This window comes from Mobula hypostoma, chromosome 2 (assembly GCF_963921235.1).
Source record: "Mobula hypostoma chromosome 2, sMobHyp1.1, whole genome shotgun sequence".
Classification (NCBI taxonomy): Eukaryota; Metazoa; Chordata; class Chondrichthyes; order Myliobatiformes; family Myliobatidae; genus Mobula; species Mobula hypostoma.
This window is the reverse complement of record NC_086098.1, coordinates 61,445,346-61,466,468: the sequence shown is the minus strand read 5'-3', so window position 1 is coordinate 61,466,468 and position 21,123 is coordinate 61,445,346. Positions and strand designations below refer to the sequence as shown.

Sequence of the window (21,123 nt, the reverse complement as noted above, 5' to 3'; positions counted from 1 at the left end):
TTAGGCATCAGTAGGTATCTGTCAGATCAGGCAGGTGTAGATTGGGATAGGTTGTTTGCCAGCAAAGGGAAAGTTAGTACACGGGAGCCTTTCAAAAGTGAAATACTGGGATTACAGAATTAATATGTTCTCTCAAACAGAATTTATTTTATTGGAATAAAAGGAGACTAACAAGCTTAGGAACCTTGGTTTCTGAGGGATATTGAAGCCCTGGTCAAGATGTAGGTGTATATCGAGTATAGGTAATTAGGATCAAATGAGGCCTTGAAGAGTATAAGGAATGTAAGAACACTTAAAAGAGAAATCAGGACTAAAAAAGGACATAAGGTTGCTCTGGCAGACAAGGCATAAGAGAATCTTAAGGGCTTCTATAGATGCAGATGTGACAGGGTCCTGAATTACCCCTATAAACTGTGCTTGATTACCCCTATGAACTGTGCTTTTGATAAAGAGAGAGAGAGAGAGTTATTTAACACTGACATCTTGTTTTTAAGAGAGAGAGAGAGGCGAAGACTGCTCACAGTATGTTTACATTTCTACAAGGACGCTGCCTGCTTGGAAATTCTTACAGACAGAGAAGGGAGGAGCTGTTTGAGTGACAGCTGGTATTCAGTACGGAGAGACAAATAGAAGGTCAGATGATAGACCTCAGACACATAGTTTTGGACACTGATGAGCTTTGCTGTGCCCACAGAAAGGGTGGGTTTTGGAGAATCGATCAGGCGGATCGATCAGTGGCTCTTGCAGTGTGAAAAGGGTGTGACCGGTGGGGAGTTGTTCGTGTGTCCAACCCTCGCCTGGGTTGATAATTCCACCACAGAAGAATGGTCCCCTTTGTTGTGGTCACAGTTGGTGAGTTCTAAAGGATTTCAGAGGACAATGGGAACATCGACGTGTCAGCTCACCTGAAGACTCAAATCTCTCCCTCTCTCTCTCTCTCCATCACTACTCAACTCAATACCACGAACTGAACTGAACTTTACTCATCATCGTAAGACTATCTATTTACCCCTAGACTCGAAGAAGCTTGATTTTAAATATATTTCCACACTTATATATATATTCATTGCTAACCTGTTTTATATATCTGCAATTATATTACTGTATTGCATAGTTACTAATAAATTCCATTAGTTAATAGCAATACTGGACTCCAAAGTGTTTTCCATCTCTGCTGGTTCTTTATCCCGTCACGGGGTTCGTGACACAGAATATTAAGAGCAAAAGAATAGCAAGGGACAAAATTGGCCCTCTTAAACATCAGCATAGTTATCTAGGCATTGAGCTGAAAGAAACAGGGGAGGTCTTCAATGAAATTTTCAAATCTGTATTTACTCTGGAGTTTGACATAGGATTAGGGGAATTGAAGTAAAGAAGTAGCGAGGTAATAGATTGTATCAGGATTACAGAAGTGGAGTCTTACTGTCTTATGGCAAATGGTTGGGCAACTTCAGGGCTGCATTAAAAAAAAGATACCTTTTTAACAGGAGGACGATCGAAAATTTAAAGGTAGATTTTCGCGGCAGTTTCTCCGAGTTGAGAAGCGACCAATCAGCAAGAGGCAGTGCGTAAACAGATCTAGCTTTCAGTCAGGTCCGCGTTCAAAATTTTAAAAGCAGAGCTTGGCGGCATTTTTCTCTCAGTGGACGATCGACGTCCACATCAGGGCCGCCGGAATGCAGCTACCTTCCAGACAGGTCCGCGATCGAGATTTAAAAAGCAAAGCATTGGGGCACTTTTCTCGAGTTGAAAGAGCTACCTTTTAGTCAGGTCCGCTATCGACAATTGACGCCAACACCAGGACTGCCAGAAAAGAGCTACCTTCCAAACAGGAGGGCGATCGAGATCTAAAAAGCAGAGCTTGGCGGCAGTTTTCTACCTTTCAGTCAGGTCCGCTATGGAGATTTAGGAAGCAGAGCTTCGCGAGTTTCTGTGAGTTGAGGAGCAAGAGGGATTCATTAGAAAGGACCAATAAAAATAACTCAAATGCAAACGGAGCGGCTAATCTATTAAGTGCGCCAGTGGTTAGAACGGCTTTGCCTCCACTCCAACACACAAAATGCTGGAGGAAATTCAGCAGACCAGGCAGCATCTATGGAAAAGAATATGATCTATGTTTTGGGCCGAGACCCTTCAGCAGGAATGGAGAAAAAAATGACCATATTTAAAAGGTGCGAGGAGGAGAATCACACGGTGATAGATGAAACCGAAAGGGGGAGGGGTGAAGTAAAGAGCTGGGAATTAGATTGTTGAAAGAGAGCCAGGGCCGGGGAAGGGGGAATCTAATAGGGGAGGACAGAAGGCTATGGAAGAAAGAAAGGGCGGGGGGGGGGCGGTGGCAACAGAGGGAGGCGATGGGCAGGCAAAAGGGAATGGGGAATGCTGAAAGAGACGGGGTGGGCCCATTACTGGAAGTTGGAGAAATCATGTGCCTGTCAACATGTTGGAGGCTACCCAGATGGAATATAAGGTGTTCCTCCAACCTGAGTGGCCTAATTGGGCAGTAGAGGAGCCCATGGACTCACTTAACACAAGGGGAAGTGGAATTAAAATGGGTGGCCACTGGGAGATCCCGTTTCTTCTGGCAGATGGAGTGTAGGTGCTCAGCAAAGTGGTCTCCCAATCTACGTCAGATTGTTGCTTGCCTGGTGTCAGGATCAGAGATGTCTCGGATCGGGTCTGTGCTATTCTCAAGGGTGAGGGTGTGCAGTCTTGGTACATATTGGCACGAATAACATAGGTAGACAAAGTGAGGAGGTCCTGTAGAGGAATTTTAGGGAGCTAGGTAGAATGTTGAGAAACAGGACTTCCAGGGTTGTAATTTCTGGATTGCTGCCTGTGCCATACACCAGTGAGGATAGAATAGGATGATTTGGCAAGTGAATATGTGGCTGAGGAACTGGTGCAGGGGGCAGGGGTTCAGATTTATGGATCATTAGGATCTCTTCTGAGGAAAGTAGGATCTGTACAAAAGCAACAGATGGGTCCAATATCCTTGCAGGTAGATTGGCTAGAGTTATTCCCGTGGGTTTAAACTAATTTGGCAGCGGATGTCAACAGGATGAGTAGCAATGTAAAAGGTGGACAAAATCGAAAAGGGTGAACACAGGACTGAATGGGTTGTATTTGAATGCACGCAGTATACGGAATAAGGTCAATAATCTTGTAGCAAGTTACAGATTGACATGTATGATATAGGCATCATTGAATCATGGCTGAAAGAAGATTATAGCTGGGAGTTTAATATCCAAGGAAACTGATTGTATTGAAAGGACAGGCAGGAAGGCAGAGGGGGTGGTGTTGCTCTGTAGGTAAAAAAAATGAAATAAAATCATTAGAGGTGACATACCTCGGAAGGAACTGCAAGGGTTATAAGACCTTGGTGGGAATTGTATACAGATCCCCAGACAGTAAGGTTGTGGCCCTAAAATTACAACAGGAGATCTAAAGTGCATGCCAAATGGGCAATATGTTGCTATAGACATGGGGGGATTGCAATATACAAATAGATTGGGAAAGGCAGGTTGGTGCTGGATTCCAAGAGGGGGAATTTCTATAATGCTTACGATAAAGCTTTTTAGAGCAGCTCATGGATGAGCCCATGATGAGGTTAGCTATATGGAATGGGTGTTGTGCAATTAACTGGAATTGATTAGAGAGCTTAAGGTAAAAGAACCCGAAGAGACAAGTGATCATAACATGATTAAATTCACTCTGAAATCTGAGAAGAAGCTAAAGTTAGATGTATCAGTATACACTGGAGTGAAGGGAATTGCCAAAGCTTGAAATAGAAGATGAGCAAAATTATTTGGAAAAGAACGCTGGCAGGGATGATGGCAGAGCAGCAGTGGCTGGAATTTCTAGAAGCCCTTCAGGAGACCCAAAAGGGAAGAGGTATTCTAAAGGTAAGAGGACACAACTGTGGCAAATGGGGGGGGGGGGGCAGGGGTCAAAGCCAAAGAAAGATCATATAATAGAGAAAAAAAATTCTAAGAAGATTTTAAAAACCAACAGAAGGCAACTAAACAAGTCAGTAAAAGGTAAAGATGGAATATGAACTAAAGCTAGCCAAGAATATTGAAGAGTAAAAACAGGAGAGAGTGGATATTGGACCAGTGGAAAATGATGCTGGAGAGGTAGTAATGGGGGACAAGGAAATGGCGGATAAACTGATTGAAAATACTTTTTCAGTCTTCACTGTGGAAGACACAGTATGCTGGAAGTTCCTGGTGTTTTTCTAAACTCCAGCTAGTGCAGATCCGGTGTCATCAAACGTTCCTCTTACGTTAACCCTTTCATTTCCAGTATCATTCTCATGAACCTCCTTTGGACCTTCTCCAATGTTAGCACATCCTTTCTTGGATAAGTGGCCCAAAACTGTTCACAGTATTCCAAGTGTGGTCTGACTAGTGCTTTATAAAGCCTCAACATATTGTACATGTATGCTATGGCTGCTTTGGGTGTCCTGCAATGAATAACTCAGCACTTATGGCAGAAGTGAGGATTGTGATGGAATTCTCTCTGCTAACAAGAAGGAGTACAGTTCTGACAAAACTGTAGTTGTCCAACATCATCTGAAAAAGTGACTGTCTAATTCTGATTTGGTATGGTTTGTGATGGAATCTTAAGTTTTATTCATTATGGACTGTGCCTTTAAGAATCATGCCTGTAGAGGAGAGAGAGAGAGAGAGATGTACAGCGCAAGCAGCTTGTTGCAGATGGAGGGGACAAGCTACGTGATGGACAATTGGTGTTTAGCACACCGGTACTTAAACAAGCGCAACTGTCCCTTTCGCAGGACACGCAGACGCACTGAAGTGTGGCGAAATTACCACTACACTTTCGGGTGCCCACAAGGGTGCGGCTGAGGATCGATTAAAAGGAATCAATCCGTGACTATCAGTGCGTGTAAGGACGACCCTGTGGAATCTACTGCTGCGTCTAACTCTTGCCTAGGTTGGTAGATTATCATTTGAAGACGACGATCTTAAGTTGGTCAAGTTTGGCTAACTTGGAAAATTTGGAGGACATCGAGGAAGATCGACGACACTTGTTTACTTGGATTACGAATCTCTCTCTCTCATTTCAATCCCGTGGACTGAACTGATTTCCCTTACCACACCATCGTAAGACTGTATCACTTACCAACCTTGCTCTGAAGAAGCTTGGGGATTTATCTATACACCTATATGAGCATAACACCGTTAACTCTTGATTTACCTGGTTTAAGTTACTACCTGACGTAGTTACTAATAGTGTTTTGTTAACCGCAAAACCAGACTCCAGGTGTGTTCTATTGCTGTTGATGCTTTTGGTGTTACATGTTTTTAACCCGCACTTCCCCCAGGTACCTTCCCTAGGGTTGTGTGTGCGTAACATGGTTGCATCTATATTCTTTAAAAACTGCAGTTATTCAAAACTACTTTAGCAGCTCCTTCCAAACTCATGGCTTCTGCTGCACAGGAATTCAAGGGAAGCAAGACATCATCCCACTGACATATTCAAGTTTATTTTATTCACTGTCCTTTCAACATGAATTGGTCTAAATGCTGGAACTACTAATTAACTAACATGGAGTTTCTTCACTAGAACTGCATACGTTCAAAAAGAGACTGACCCCAAACACTGAGACAAGAGTTCATAAACACAAGAGATTCCGATCGAAGTGTATCAGCCCAAAAGATCGGCTGTTTATTCCCCTCCATAGATACTGCCTGAAGTGTTGAGTTTCTCCAGCACTTTGTGTGTGTTGGACAATAATTGTTCAACTTGCCAGTGCCATACACAATCTGCAAATTTATCCATTCTCTAGATTGTAAAAATTGAGTGTACCATCATGCAGAGTTTAATTACAGACTCCATCCACATCATTCTGTCCACTTGCTAACCCTACCATGATCCACATACTACAGCATTTGCTCTATTAGGCATCAGTAGGTATCTGTCAGATCAGTCAGGTGTAGATTGGGATAGGTTGTTTGCCAGCAAAGGGAAAGTTAGTACACGGGAGCCTTTCAAAAGTGAAATACTGGGATTACAGAATTAATATGTTCTCTCAAACAGAATTTATTTTATTGGAATAAAAGGAGACTAACAAGCTTAGGAACCTTGGTTTCTGAGGGATATTGAAGCCCTGGTTAAGATGTAGGTGTATATCGAGTATAGGTAATTAGGAACAAATGAGGCCTTGAAGAGTATAAGAAATGTAAGAACACTTAAGCGAGAAATCAGGACTAAAACAGGACATGAGTTTGCTCTGGCAGACAAGGCGTAAGAGAATCTTAAGAGCTTCAATAGATGCAGAATATTAAAAGCAAAATAATAGCAAGGGACAAAATTGGTCCTCTTAAACATCAGCAGAGTCATCTAGGCATGGAGCTGAAAGAAACAGGAGATCTTCAATGAAATTTTCAAATCTGTATTTACTCTGGAGATAGACATAGGATTAAGGGAATTGAAGCAAAGGAGTAGCGAGGTAATGGACTGTATCAGGATTACAGAAGTGGAGTCTTACTGTCTTCAGGCAAATGAAGATTAATAAATCCCCAGGACCTGACAAGGTGTTTCCTTGCACCTTGTGGGAGACTAGTGTAGAAATTGCAGGTGCTCTGGCAGGAATATTTAAAACAAGAGAAACTCTGCAGATACTGGAAATCCAAGCAACACACACAAAAAGCTGGAGGAACTCAGCAGGCCAGGCAACATCTATGGAAACGAATAGTTGACGTTTCTGGCCAAGACCCTTAATCAGGGCTGGAGAAAAAAAAATGAGGAGTCAGAGTAAGAAAGTGGGGGAGGTATGAAGAAACACGAGGTGATAGGTGAAACCAGGAGGGGGGTGGTAGGGTGAAGTAAAGAGCTGGGAAGTTGGTGAAAAATCCAGGGCTGGAGAAGGTGAAATCTGAGAGCAGAGGACGTAAGGCCTTGGAAGAAACAAAAAGTGGAAGGAGCACCAGAGGGAGGTGATAAGCAGGTAAGGAGAAACGGTGGTTCTAGAAAGTTTGTGAACCATGCAGTATTTTCTCTATTTCGGCATAAATATGTCCTAAAATGTGATCAGATCTTCGCGTAAGTCCTAAAGCTAGATATACCCAATTAAATAAACAACACAAAAAAAAACATTATACTTCTTCATTTATTTATTGAGAAAATTGCCAGATATGATGTGACCATCACTGAATTGTGGCTGAAGGATGGTTGTAGTTGGGAGCTGAATGTCCAACGTTTACACCTTATATCAGAAGGATAGGAAGGTAGGCAGAGGGGTGGTGTGGCTCTATTGGTAAAGAATGGCATCAAATCAGTAGAAAGATGTGACATAGGATCGGAAGATGTTGAATCCTTGTGGGTTGAGTTAAGAAACTGTAAGGGTAAAAGGACCCTGATGGCAGTTATATACAGGCCTCCTAACAGTCGCTGGGAAGTGGAATACAGATTGCAACAGAAAATAGAAAAGGTGAGTCAAAAGGGCAATGTTATGATGGGCACAGGAGATTTTAACATGCAGGTCGATTGGGAAAATCAGGTTGGAAATGGATCTCAAGACAGTGAGCTTGTTGAATGCCTAAGAGATAGCTTTTGAAAGCAGTTTGTTGTTGAGCCTACTAGAGGATCAGCTATACTGGACTGGGTGTTATGTAATGAACCGGAGGCAATTAGGGAGCTTAAGGTAAAAGAACCCTTAGGAACCACTGATCACAATATGATTGAGTTCAACTTGAAATTTGACTGGGAGCAAGTAAAGTCTGATGTAGCAGTATTTCAGTGGAGTAAAAGAAATTACAGTGGTATGAGAGAGGATTTGGCCAAAGTAATTGGAAGAAGCTGCTGGCACGGCTGTCAGCAGAGCAGCAATGGCGTGCATTTCTGGGAAAAATGAGAAAGGTGCAGGACACGTGTATTCCAAAAATGAAAAAATACTCAAATGGTAAAATAGTACAACCATGACTGACAAAGGAAGTCAAAGCTATTGTAAAAGCAAAATAAAGGCATACAACAACACAAAAAATAATGGGAAGATAGAGGATTGGGAAGTTTTTAAAAACCTACAAAACTTACAAACCTAAAAGAATCATTAGAAGGGAAAAGATGAAATATGAAAGCAAGCTGGCAAGTGATATCAAAGTGGATAGTAAAAGTTTTTTCAAGTATGTTAAAAATAAGAAACAGCTAGAAAATGAGGCAAGAGAAATATTAACGGGCGACAAGGACATGGCTGATGAACTAAGTGAGTCATTTGCATTAGTCTTCACTGTGGAGGACGCTGGCAGTATGCCTGATGTCGTAGTGTAGGAAGGAAGAGAAGTGGGTGCAGTTACTATTACAAACAAAAAGCTAAAAGACCTAAAGGTACGCAAATCACCCAGACCAATCGAACTGCACCCTAGCATTCTGAAAGAGGTAGCGTTAGAGATTGTGGTGGCATTAGAAATGATCATTCAAACATTATTGGACTCTGACTTTAATCCGATAGAGATGTTGTAGCAGGACCTGAAGCAAATAGTTTGTGAAGGAAGCACACCAACATCCCAAAGTAGAAGCAGTTTTGTAAGGAGGAATGGCCTGAAATTCCTCCAAGCCGATATGCAGGACTGATCAATAGCTACCAGAAACATCTGGTTGAAGTTATTGCTGTACAAGGGGGTCACACCAGTTACTGAAAGCAACGGTTCACATACATTCTCCAACAAATACATGTAATTTTGGATCATTTTTCTCAATTAATAAATGAACAAAATTTTATTTGTGTGGAGTTTATTTAATTGGGCTCTCTTCATCTAGTTTTAGGACTTACATAAAGATCTGATCACATTTTAGGTCATATTTATGCAGAAAGAAAATTCTACAGGGTTCACAAACTTTCTAGCACCACTATAAGGTGAGAGAGGGAAATGAGAATGGTGAAGGGGTGGGAGGTTGTGAGGCGTTACCAGAAGTTTGAGAATCGATGATCATGCCAGCAGGTTGGAATATAAGGTGTTGCTCCTCCAACCTGAATGTGGCCTCATCGCAACAGTAGAGGAGGCCACAGACTGACATAGAAACATAGAAACATAGAAAATAGGTGCAGGAGTAGCCCATTCGGCCCTTCGAGCCTGCACCGCCATTTATTATGATCATGGCTGATCATCCAACTCAGAACCCCGCCCCAGCCTTCCCTCCATACCCCCTGACCCCTGTAGCCACAAGGGCCATATCTAACTCCCTCTTAAACATAGCCAATGAACTGGCCTCAACAGTTTGCTGTGGCAGAGAATTCCACAGATTCACCACTCTCTGTGTGAAGAAGTTTTTCCTAATCTCGGTCCTAAAAGGCTTCCCCTCTATCCTCAAACTGTGACCCCTCGTTCTGGACTTCCCCAACATCGGGAACAATCTTCCTGCATCTAGCCTGTCCAATCCCTTTAGGATCTTATACGTTTCAATCAGATCCCCCCTCAATCTTCTAAATTCCAACGAGTACAAGCCCAGTTCATCCAATCTTTCTTCATATGAAAGTCCTGCCATCCCAGGAATCAATCTGGTGAACCTTCTTTGTACTCCCTCTATGGCAAAGATGTCTTTCCTCAGATTAGGGGACCAAAACTGCACACAATACTCCAGGTGTGGTCTCACCAAGGCCTTGTACAACTGCAGTAGTACCTCCCTGCTCCTGTACTCGAATCCTCTCGCTATAAATGCCAGCATACCATTCGCCTTTTTCACCGCCTGCTGTACCTGCATGCCCACTTTCAATGACTGGTGTATAATGACACCCAGGTCTCGTTGCACCTCCCCTTTTCCTAATCGGCCACCATTCAGATAATAATCTGTTTTCCTATTTTTGCCACCAAAGTGGATAACTTCACATTTATCCACATTAAATTGCATCTGCCATGAATTTGCCCACTCACCCAACCTATCCAAGTCACCCTGCATCCTCTTAGCATCCTCCTCACTGCTAACACTGCCACCCAGCTTCGTGTCATCTGCAAACTTGGAGATGCTGCATTTAATTCCCTCATCCAAGTCATTAATATATATTGTAAACAACTGGAGTCCCAGCACTGAGCCTTGCGGTACCCCACTAGTCACTGCCTGCCATTCTGAAAAGGTCCCGTTTATTCCCACTCTTTGCTTCATAGAAACATAGAAACATAGAAAATAGGTGCAGGAGTAGGCCATTCGGCCCTTCGAGCCTGCACCGCCATTTATTATGATCATGGCTGATCATCCAACTCAGAACCCAGCCTTCCCTCCATACCCCCTGACCCCTGTAGCCACAAGGGCCATATCTAACTCCCTCTTAAACATAGCCAATGAACTGGCCTCAACAGTTTGCTGTGGCAGAGAATTCCACAGATTCACCACTCTCTGTGTGAAGAAGTTTTTCCTAATCTCGGTCCTAAAAGGCTTCCCCTCTATCCTCAAACTGTGACCCCTCGTTCTGGACCTCCCCAACATCGGGAACAATCTTCCCGCATCTAGCCTGTCCAATCCCTTTAGGATCTTATACGTTTCAATCAGATCCCCCCTCAATCTTCTAAATTCCAACGAGTACAAGCCCAGTTCATCCAGTCTTTCTTCATATGAAAGACCTGCCATCCCAGGAATCAATCTGGTGAACCTTCTTTGTACTCCCTCTATGGCAAAGATGTCTTTCCTCAGATTAGGGGACCAAAACTGCACACAATACTCCAGGTGTGGTCTCACCAAGGCCTTGTACAACTGCAGTAGTACCTCCCTGCTCCTGTACTCGAATCCTCTCGCTATAAATGCCAGCATACCATTCGCCTTTTTCACCGCCTGCTGTACCTGCATGCCCACTTTCAATGACTGGTGTATAATGACACCCAGGTCTCGTTGCACCTCCCCTTTTCCTAATCGGTCACTATTCAGATAATAATCTGTTTTCCTATTTTTGCCACCAAAGTGGATAACTTCACATTTATCCACATTAAATTGCATCTGCCATGAGTTTGCCCACTCACCCAACCTATCCAAGTCACCCTGCATCCTCTTAGCATCCTCCTCACAGCTAACACTGCCACCCAGCTTCGTGTCATCCGCAAACTTGGAGATGCTGCATTTAATTCCCTCATCCAAGTCATTAATATATATTGTAAACAACTGGGGTCCCAGCACTGAGCCTTGCGGTACCCCACTAGTCACCGCCTGCCATTCTGAAAAGGTCCCGTTTATTCCCACTCTTTGCTTCCTGTCTGCTAACCAATTCTCCACCCACACCAATACCTTACCCCCAATACCGTGTGCTTTAAGTTTGCACACTAATCTCCTGTGTGGGACCTTGTCAAAAGCCTTTTGAAAATCCAAATATACCACATCCACTGGTTCTCCCCTATCCATTCTACTAGTTACATCCTCAAAAAATTCTATGAGATTCGTCAGACATGATTTTCCTTTCACAAATCCATGCTGACTTTGTCCGATCATTTCACCGCTTTCCAAATGTGCTGTTATCACATCCTTGATAACTGACTCCAGCAGTTTCCCCACCACCGACGTTAGGCTAACCGGCCTATAATTCCCCGGTTTCTCTCTCCCTCCTTTTTTAAAAAGTGGGGTTACATTAGCCACCCTCCAATCCTCAGGAACTAGTCCAGAATCCTGTCTGCTAACCAGTTCTCCACCCACACCAATACCTTACCCCCAATACCGTGTGCTTTAAGTTTGCACACTAATCTCCTGTGTGGGACCTTGTCAAAAGCCTTTTGAAAATCCAAATATACCACATCCACTGGTTCTCCCCTATCCACTCTACTAGTTACATCCTCAAAAAATTCTATGAGATTCGTCAGACATGATTTTCCTTTCACAAATCCATGCTGACTTTGTCCGATCATTTCACCGCTTTCCAAATGTGCTGTTATCACATCTTTGATAACTGACTCCAGCAGTTTCCCCACCACCGACGTTAGGCTAACTGGTCTATAATTCCCCGGTTTCTCTCTCCCTCCTTTTTTAAAAAGTGGGGTTACATTAGCCACCCTCCAATCCTCAGGAACTAGTCCAGAATCTAACGAGTTTTGAAAAATTATCACTAATGCATCCACTATTTCTTGGGCTACTTCCTTAAGCACTCTAGGATGCAGACCATCTGGCCCTGGGGATTTATCTGCCTTCAATCCCTTCAATTTACCTAACACCACTTCCCTACTAACATGTATTTCACTCAGTTCCTCCATCTCACTGGACCCTCTGTCCCTTACTATTTCTGGAAGATTATTTATGTCCTCCTTAGTGAAGACAGAACCAAAGTAATTATTCAATTGGTCTGCCATGTCCTTGCTCCCCATAATCAATTCACCTGTTTCTGTCTGCAGGGGACCTACATTTGTCTTTACCAGTCTTTTCCTTTTTACATATCTATAAAAGCTTTTACAGTCCGTTTTTATGTTCCCCGCCAGTTTTTTCTCATAATCTTTTTTCCCCTTCCTAATTAAGCCCTTTGTCCTCCTCTGCTGAACTCTGAATTTCTCCGAGTCCTCAGGTGAGCCACTTTCTCTGGCTAATTTGTATGCTACTTCTTTGGAATTGATACTATCCCTAATTTCTCTTGTCAGCCACGGGTGCACTACCTTCCTTGATTTATTCTTTTGCCAAACTGGGATGAACAATTGTTGTAGTTCATCCATGCAACCTTTAAATGCTTGCCATTGCATATCCACCGTCAATCCTTTAAGTGTCATTTGCCAGTCTATCTTAGCTAATTCACGTCTCATACCTTCAAAGTTACCCCTCTTTAAGTTCAGAACCTTTGTTTCTGAATTAACTATGTCACTCTCCATATTAATGAAGAATTCCACCATATTATGGTCACTCTTACCCAAGGGGCCTCTCACGACAAGATCGCTAATTAACCCTTCCTCATTGCTCAAAACCCAGTCCAGAATAGCCTGCCCTCTAGTTGGTTCCTCGACATGTTGGTTCAAAAAACCATCCCGCATACATTCCAAGAAATCCTCTTCCTCAGCACCTTTACCAATTTGGTTCACCCAGTCTACATGTAGATTGAAGTCACCCATTATAACTGCTGTTCCTTTATTGCACACATTTCTAATTTCCTGTTTAATACCATCTCCGACCTCACTACTACTGTTAGGTGGCCTGTACACAACTCCCACCAGCGTCTTCTGCCCCTTAGTGTTACGCAGCTCTACCCATATCGATTCCACATCTTCCCGGCTTATGTCCTTCCTTTCTATTGCGTTAATCTCTTCTTTAACCAGCAACGCCACCCCACCTCCCCTTCCTTCATGTCTATCCCTCCTGAATATTGAATATCCCTGAACGTTGAGCTCCCATCCCTGGTCACCCTGGAGCCATGTCTCTGTGATCCCAACTATATCATAATCATTAATAACAATCTGCACTTTCAATTCATCCACCTTATTGCGAATGCTCCTTGCATTGACACATAAAGCCTTCAGGTGCTCTTTTACAACTCTCTTAGCCCTTGTACAATTGACATGTCAGAATAAGAATGGGAAGTGGAATTAAAATGGGTTGCCACTGGCAGATCTCACTTTTTCTAGCGGACAGGGTGTAGATGCTCAGTGAAGCGGTCTCCCATCGGGTCTCACTGATATAAAGGAGGCCCCACCAGGAGCACTGGATATAGTGGATGACCCCAGCAGGTGAAGTGTCGCCTCTCCTGGAAGGATTGGTTGGGGCCCTGAATGGTAGTAATGATGGTAGTAATGGAGGACGTGTAGGGGCATGTGAAGGACTTGTTCTGCTTGCAAGGATAAGTGCCAGGCAGGAGATCCTTTGCCACAGGTGAGCTGCCATATGCTTGAAGGATATCTAATGTTGTCCCATTGTTTAAGAAAGGGTCTAAGAATAAGTCTAGAATTTACAGGCCATTGAGCCTCACATCAGTAGTGGGTAAGTTATTGAAAGGTATTCTAAGGGACCAGCTGTTAGATGCATCTGGATAGATAGGGACTGGTTAGGAACAGTCATCATGGCTTTGTGCATGGTAGGTCATGTCTAACCAATCTTATAGGTTTTCGATGAAAATTGATGAACCCAGGGCAGTGGATGTTGTCTACGCAGATTTTAGTAAGGCCTTTGACAGGGCCCCACCACGGGAGCTTGGTCAAGGGGATTCAGTGGTTTGGTGTTCAGATGAGATAGTACCTGGTGGACTCTCTGACTGAAAGCATGTGACCAGTGGTGTGCTGCTGGGATCGATGCTGTCTGTTGTTGTTTATCATCTATATTAATAATTTAGATGATAATGTGATGAACTGTGTCAGGAAATTTGTGGATAACAAGATTAAAAGCATAATGGACAGTAGAAGACTATCAAAGTTTGTGGTGTGGTCTGGACCAGCTGGAAAAATAGTAATTTGTATAAAACATTGGCAAGGCTGAATTTGGAGTATGTGTACAGTTCCTACAGGAAAGATATCAATACACTTGAAAGAGTACAGAGAAAATTTACAAGGATGTTGCCAGGACTTGAGTACCTGAGGTATGGGGAAACAGTTGAATACGTTAGAACTTAATTCCATGGAGTGCAGCAGAATGAAGGGAGATCTTATAGAGGTATACAAGATTATGTGGGGTATAGACAGGGTAAATACATGCAGGGTATTTCCCCTGAGATTGGGAGAGACTAGAACTAGAAGTAGAAGGACAGGTATTGTTGAGGAAACAGGACTTAGATTAGGAGGATGGGCAGAGAAGGCAGATGGAATGTAGTGCAAGGAAGTGTATGGTCATGCACTTTTAGCAAGAGCAATACAAGGTGTAGAGTATTTTCTAAATGGGGAGGAATTTCAGAAATCAGATGTGCAAAAGGAGTTGGGAGTCCTCATGCAAGATTCCATAAGGGATAACCTGCAGGTTGAGTCAGTGCTAAGGAAGGCGAATACAATGTTAGCATTCATTCCAAGAGGTCAAGAATATAAAAACAAGGATGTAATGCTGAGGCTTTATAAGGCATTGGTCAAACCATATTTAGAGTATTGTGAGCAGTTTTGGGCCCCTTATGTATTTAAGGATGTGCTGGCATTGGAGAGCATCCAGAGGAGGCTCATAAGAATGATCTTAGAAATGAAAGGGTTAATGTACGAGTAGTATTGAGTGGCTTTGAGTCTGTATTCATCGGAGTTTAGAAGAATGAAGGGGAATGTCATTGAAATCTATCAAATATTGAAAGGCCTAAATAGAGTGGACATATAGAGGATATTTCCTATAGCAGGGAATATTCCACAAAATTCATTGCCACAAATGGCAGTGGACGCTGTGTCAATCAGTATATTTAACGTGGAAGTTGATAGATTCTTGATTAGTAAGTGCATCAAAGGTTACAAGGCAGGAGAATGGGGTTGAGATGGATAATAAATCAGCCATGAAGGGTATAAATTTGATGGGCCAGATGGCTTAATTCTGCTCCTGTCTTAAAGTTCAAAGTAAATTTATTATTCAAGTACATATGTCACTGTACACAACCCTGAAATCACAGTAAGTGCAAGAAACCGAATCGAATCAATGAAAGCCTGCACTCAACAGAATGGACAAACATGTACAAATAAATCTGCCACCTGAGGTTCATTGATTTTGCGTATCAATAGATATTTTAAATGTCGTAAAATAATGCTCCTTACTGAAGTGCCCATGGCTATGGCTGTGGATTTCAGACGTAGTCCAAAACGGGAATAGTTGATGATTCTTATTGGAGCTGCACCAGTCACAACTTGATGGCGCCATCTTGTTGAAAGCCACCCTTCTTAATCTAGACTAGCAACCTTTCTGCACACTCAGCTGGCCGTCACTTACTCATTTTGGTATCCAGTTCCTCCTTGACTTCGTCAGCCATCTTCAAACCCACAAAATTCACGTGCATACAAGTCATAAACACAAGAAATCCTGCAGATGCTGGAAATCTGGAGCAATGCACACAAAACACTGATGGAATTCAGCAGGTCAGGTACCATCTATGGAGATGAATAAACAGTCGACATTTTGGGCCAAGATCCTCATGTCTGGAACTGATGCGAGAAGATGCCAGAATAAGAAAGTGGGAGGGAGGGGAAGCAGGACAAGCTAGAAGGTGATGGGTGAAGCCAGGTTGGGGGGGGGCGGGGTATGATAAGAAGCTGATAAGTGTTAAGTGGAAAAGGTAAAGGGCCGGAGAAGAGTGACTCTGAAGAGAGAAGGGTTGATCATGGGAGAAAGGGAAGGTGGAGGGGCACTGGAGGAGGTGGTACACAGGTGAGGAGAAGAGGTAAGAGGCCAGCATGGAGAAATGAATAAGTGTGTGTTGGGGGAGGTGGAATTACAGCTAGTTGGAGAAATCCATATTCACGCCACCAGGCTGCAGGCTACCTAGACAAAATATGAAGTGCTGCTCATCCAACCAGGAGGTGGCCTCATCATGGCAGAAGAGGCCATGGACTGCCATGTCAGACCGAGAATGGGGAGAGGAATTAAAATGATTGACCCCCTAGAAATTCTGCTGTTTGCAGACGGAGCTGCGGTGCTTGACAAGGAGTACCCCAGTCTAGGCCGGGTCTCACCAATGTGGAGAGGTCACACTGGGAGCACCGGGTACAGTATACAACTCCAAAAAGTCATGCTCAGTACTAAGATAATAATCAAGTAGTGGTTGTATCATGTATTCTGTGTGTTCTATTGCCATCTTTATTTCTTTGCATTATCATCATTGTCACTTTTATCAATTTATAACTCCTGCCTATCATAGACCTCCATTAACTCTTTTCTAGCTTATGGTCTTGCATTGCATATTAGTTTTTTCTGGTTCCAGTGAAGGAATGTCGACATGAAAAATTTTAATTTTCCGACTGATTTTGCGGAACTCATGAAATGGGAAAATCGAGCTTATTGGTTCAGCAAGGCGCCTCGAACTTGAGTGCAGGAATTGCCTCATTTGCCTGAGAGAATTGTATAATGCTATGGATACCTGAGTGCAGAATCTTTGAAACACTTCACTGATGTTTGTCTTTCTGTTGTTCTTAGATTTAAGCCAAACCCAAGAGGATGGGAAAGCAGAACAGTAAACTTCGTCCGGAGGTGCTTCAAGACCTGCGAGAAAATACAGAATTCACAGATCATGAGCTCCAGGAGTGGTACAAAGGCTTCCTTAAAGATTGCCCAAGTGGCCATTTAACTGTGGAAGAGTTCAAGAAAATATATGCAAACTTTTTTCCATACGGCGATGCTTCAAAGTTTGCAGAGCATGTGTTCCGTACCTTTGATACAAACGCTGATGGAACTATTGACTTCAGAGAATTCATAATTGCACTTAGTGTTACGTCTCGGGGAAAGCTTGAACAGAAGTTGAAATGGGCGTTTAGCATGTATGACCTGGATGGCAATGGGTACATTAGTCAAAGTGAAATGCTGGAGATTGTTCAGGTATGCCAATGCATAAAAATGTGTAATTTGATGTTACAGTAACTTATTTTTTGATTTCGCTGACACCAGATTTTGCTAATATTGTAAAACACAAGATTCTGTTTAGATGACCCACTCTATTTCATGCCCAAAGTTTTCACTGTGGCTGACAATGATAAGTTGTACAATTTATAAAATATTTGAAGATGAACATTCTAGTCAATTTATTAGATGTGAAAGTCTCTGAAGTAGGAGTGGAGAAACTAGTGTTCAAAGAGTCTGAAGTTTTGGAAAGGAAATGGGAACAATTTTGAGAGGCTCGGGTGTTATGGTGGAAAAAGTTGTAGGTTTGTTTTTTTGGGAGCTGAAATGTATAAGTGTGCAGTATTATCAAAGGGTTCTTTGTAGTGTCAGATATGTAGGTGAAAGTTTAGTTTAAATTCAAACAGGATGCAAGCACCCATTAGATTAGCTTAATGACAAACAGGAAGTTGAATTTCAGGACAAGCTGATGACAATAGCAAAGTTTTAATTTCATTTTCACTATTTTTTGAGCTAGTATTTTATGTTAACATTTGATAAATACATGAAAAGGCTTCAGACCTGGCAACAGCAGCAAGGTTAGGTCAGGTTACCACAATGTGCTCTTGTTGCTGCCATTGTATTGCATGTAAGTGATAGAAAGGACATTGGGCACAGCCCTATACCATGGAAAAACCATGCCTATATGAAGAAACCATTAAAGGAATTATGTCTGCTTTAGAATGGTATGAAAAGAACAATAAAATTCGGTGTAGATTGTAGAAGCAACTGAGGGTGATACAAGTTTTGTCCAGTACTTTGTTGGTATTTGCAGGACAGTAGCTTAACTGGTGGGCATTGAATAAACAGTAAAGGGCTCCTGATTTGGAAAAGAAAACTTCTGATTCCAACGTGATGAAAATATTGAGTTACCTTTTTGAAAAGGAAGAGTTTGCTGGGTGTGCATAAAATGTTACTCCAGGGACAAGAGAAGTGAGAGAGAAGAGAATGGACAATCATTTTCCTAGTCTCTTGCTGTAGACAGAATCATCCAATGGCTACAGTCAATACGGTGGACTTTCAGCCATTGAGTCCATACTGATCCTTTTGTTACAGCATTCCAGCTAGCCCCACATCCCTATCTTCTCCCACAAAATGTACAGATATTTTCCTTTCAACTGAAAGAAAAGGTTGGTAGCTCGGGTTGGCTGCTTGTTTGTAGGGTTGTTTGCGAAGCCTGGAAGTTAGCTCGCAAATGTTCTGTCACCAGTCACAGTGACAGCATCAATGCACAATTGAGTGTTATTCCTACCGACTGCTTACATTTGTATTGATCCAACTCGTTGTTTTGATTGGTTGGTTGATCAATCAGCCAGGGATACAGGCCAACGGAGATCACTTAGCTATGTGGTTGGCTGGGACCCAGCGGAGATTAGCGGCCAGCACAGCAACCAACCAATCAGAACAATGAGTTGGACCAATATAAACACAAGCGCCTGGCACTGATGATGTCACCTTGTCTGGTGACAAAACGTTTGCGACCTAACCTCTGGGCTCGGCAAACAACCCTAAAATATTTTCCTTTCAATTAATTTAATTCCAACTCTATTACTACTTGCCATTTTATTCCAGTTCCTAATTACTTTATAAAATGTTTTTTCTCGGGCAGCTACCAGAGAAGACTGTTAACATGCCTTTTTTCCCCAAAAGAAGGAAATTAATGATAGACTTACTTGAGGCAATATAGTTACATAAATGGAGAGCAATCTTCATTCATAAAATATATTTTAATTCTTAGCTAGTTTTGAAAGCTATGCCAACAACATTTTTGGTCGCTTGAAGAACTTAACAGTTTAAGCAGAAGTAATCACATGCTTGGATAGATTGATTATTATTGCATTGCTTCAGTAATTTACTCAGTGCTCAGCAAGTACGATGTGGGACCAAAGGTTAGCCTGCACTAATGTAAAAACTGAATTTCAGGCAAATCTTAATGCTGAAATCAATTAAGTCTATTGCCATAAATATTAACATTTTTAAAATAAGATAATATTTGAAGTTACTTCCTCAGGTCCAGCGATATCTGGTGTCACAAGGCCACACTTAATTATAAATATAACCCTGTTAAAATAATCATTATTGTAGTTCCTGCTTGCTTAATTGCACAGAGCATAAAATACTAGAACTGCTGATAAGTTAGTTATGATGAGTGATGATCAGGATGGAGGAAGGGGAAGGTAAAAATTGAGCAACATTCCTTAAGTTAGGTTGCCTAGAAATACAAAAGCTAATTGTATGTACAGTCGGCGTTCACTAATCCGACTACCTGTAGTCCAGTTCCTTTGATAATCCGGCACTGATTTCAAAATTTCCACGCAACTATAATTTCAAATTTCCCAGGCCACCGTACCAATCTGTTGCGCATTGTTTTGGTTGCGCTAGATCTGTTCACGTGTTGGCATGCTCTTGTAAGCACAGACAGGTGATTCCTGCTTGTTTTCCTGCATTTATTAATATCATTGGCTCTTTTTTTTTAGCCCCAATTATGGCCCCAGTGAGTAAAGGAAATGCACCCCGTGCTGTGAAGTGAAAACACCGCACATTATCCATTAAAGATAAGGTTGAACTCTTGAAAAAACTGGACAGTGGTGTATCAGTGAAAATCTTGTGCGAGTGTTACAACATTGGGCTCTTCCACAGTGTACGATATAAAGAAACAGAAAGAAAAACTGCTACATTTTTTTGCTGATAGTGACTCAAAGAAACATGTGCGTAAGAAGAACAATGAAAGACAGAAGAAGTTCGGCATTAGATAAAGTTCTGATAATGTGGTTTAGGCTTCGTGTAAGTGAAGGTGTTGAACTATATGGAGATATGGTGAAGGAACAAGCAGAAGTGTTTCATGAAGAACTAGGACTAGATTATGAGTGTGAAGGCTTGCTTCATTAATTCAAGCAGCATCATGGATTACAGTTTCGTGCAGTGTACAAGGAAGCAGGAGCAGAGTTTGTTGTGAGGGCATTGAAGAAGGGGATACACTTTAAAATAATCCCATTAAGCTTTCCTTTGGTAGCTTCCAAAATTCAGTTTCATTGGTGTATTCAGGAATGCCATCATAACCTTAACATACTGGAAGAGCAACTGGACATTAATACTTTATTGTTTGATAATTCAATTTATCCAATGCTATTCTTTAAACTGAAATATTTTGATCAATATTACTATCAAGTTTTCCGGAATTTTGGAAAACTAGAAAACAGAGCCTGCAGTATACATCTCTACTCCTAACTTCATATTTGTATGCATATCTGTAGCACTGTCAAAAGGATTTTGTGTATTTTGTGGACTTTCCTAAACAGTAATTGTCGGTACATACTTGATAAAAAAGAAAGGATTAGAATACAAAAACAAGGATGTAATGCTGAGGCTTTATAAGGCACTTGGGGTATTATGGGCAGTTTTGGGCCCCTTATCTAAGAAAGGATGTGGTAACATTGGAGAGGGTTTACAAAAGTGATTCTGGGATTGAAAGGCTTGTCATATGAGGAGTGTTTGATTCTGGGCATGTACCCACTGGAATTCAGAAGAATGAGGTGGGGTATCTTGTTGAAACTTATTGAATGTTGAAAGACCTCAATAGAGTACATGTGCAGAGGACCTTTCCTATGGTGGGGGTGTCTAAGACCAGAGAAAACAGAAAGCAGAAGTAATCACATGCTTGGATAGATTGATTAT

At 42.1% G+C, this 21,123-nt stretch overlaps 1 protein-coding gene across 13 annotated transcripts in view; it reads left to right on the top strand.

The window, feature by feature from the left end:
- Positions 1-1,665: 1,665 nt before the first annotated feature.
- Positions 1,666-21,123, top strand: part of LOC134340420 (hippocalcin-like protein 1) — a 116,678-nt gene continuing 97,220 nt past the window's right edge. For 7 of the 13 annotated variants that reach the window (XR_010016555.1, XM_063037669.1, XM_063037700.1 and 4 more), the window contains exons 1-2: positions 5,175-5,286; positions 16,990-17,388. Coding sequence is in view for 12 of the 13 variants with exons in the window: in XM_063037669.1 (XP_062893739.1) it covers positions 17,011-17,388 (378 nt within the window). In the remaining variant the exon portion in view is untranslated. Of the gene's footprint in view, positions 1,698-2,675; positions 2,697-3,813; positions 3,906-5,174; positions 5,287-16,989; positions 17,389-21,123 lie in introns of those variants that run through there. The other 6 variants (XM_063037678.1, XM_063037732.1, XM_063037660.1 and 3 more) reach the window with 5 other exon arrangements.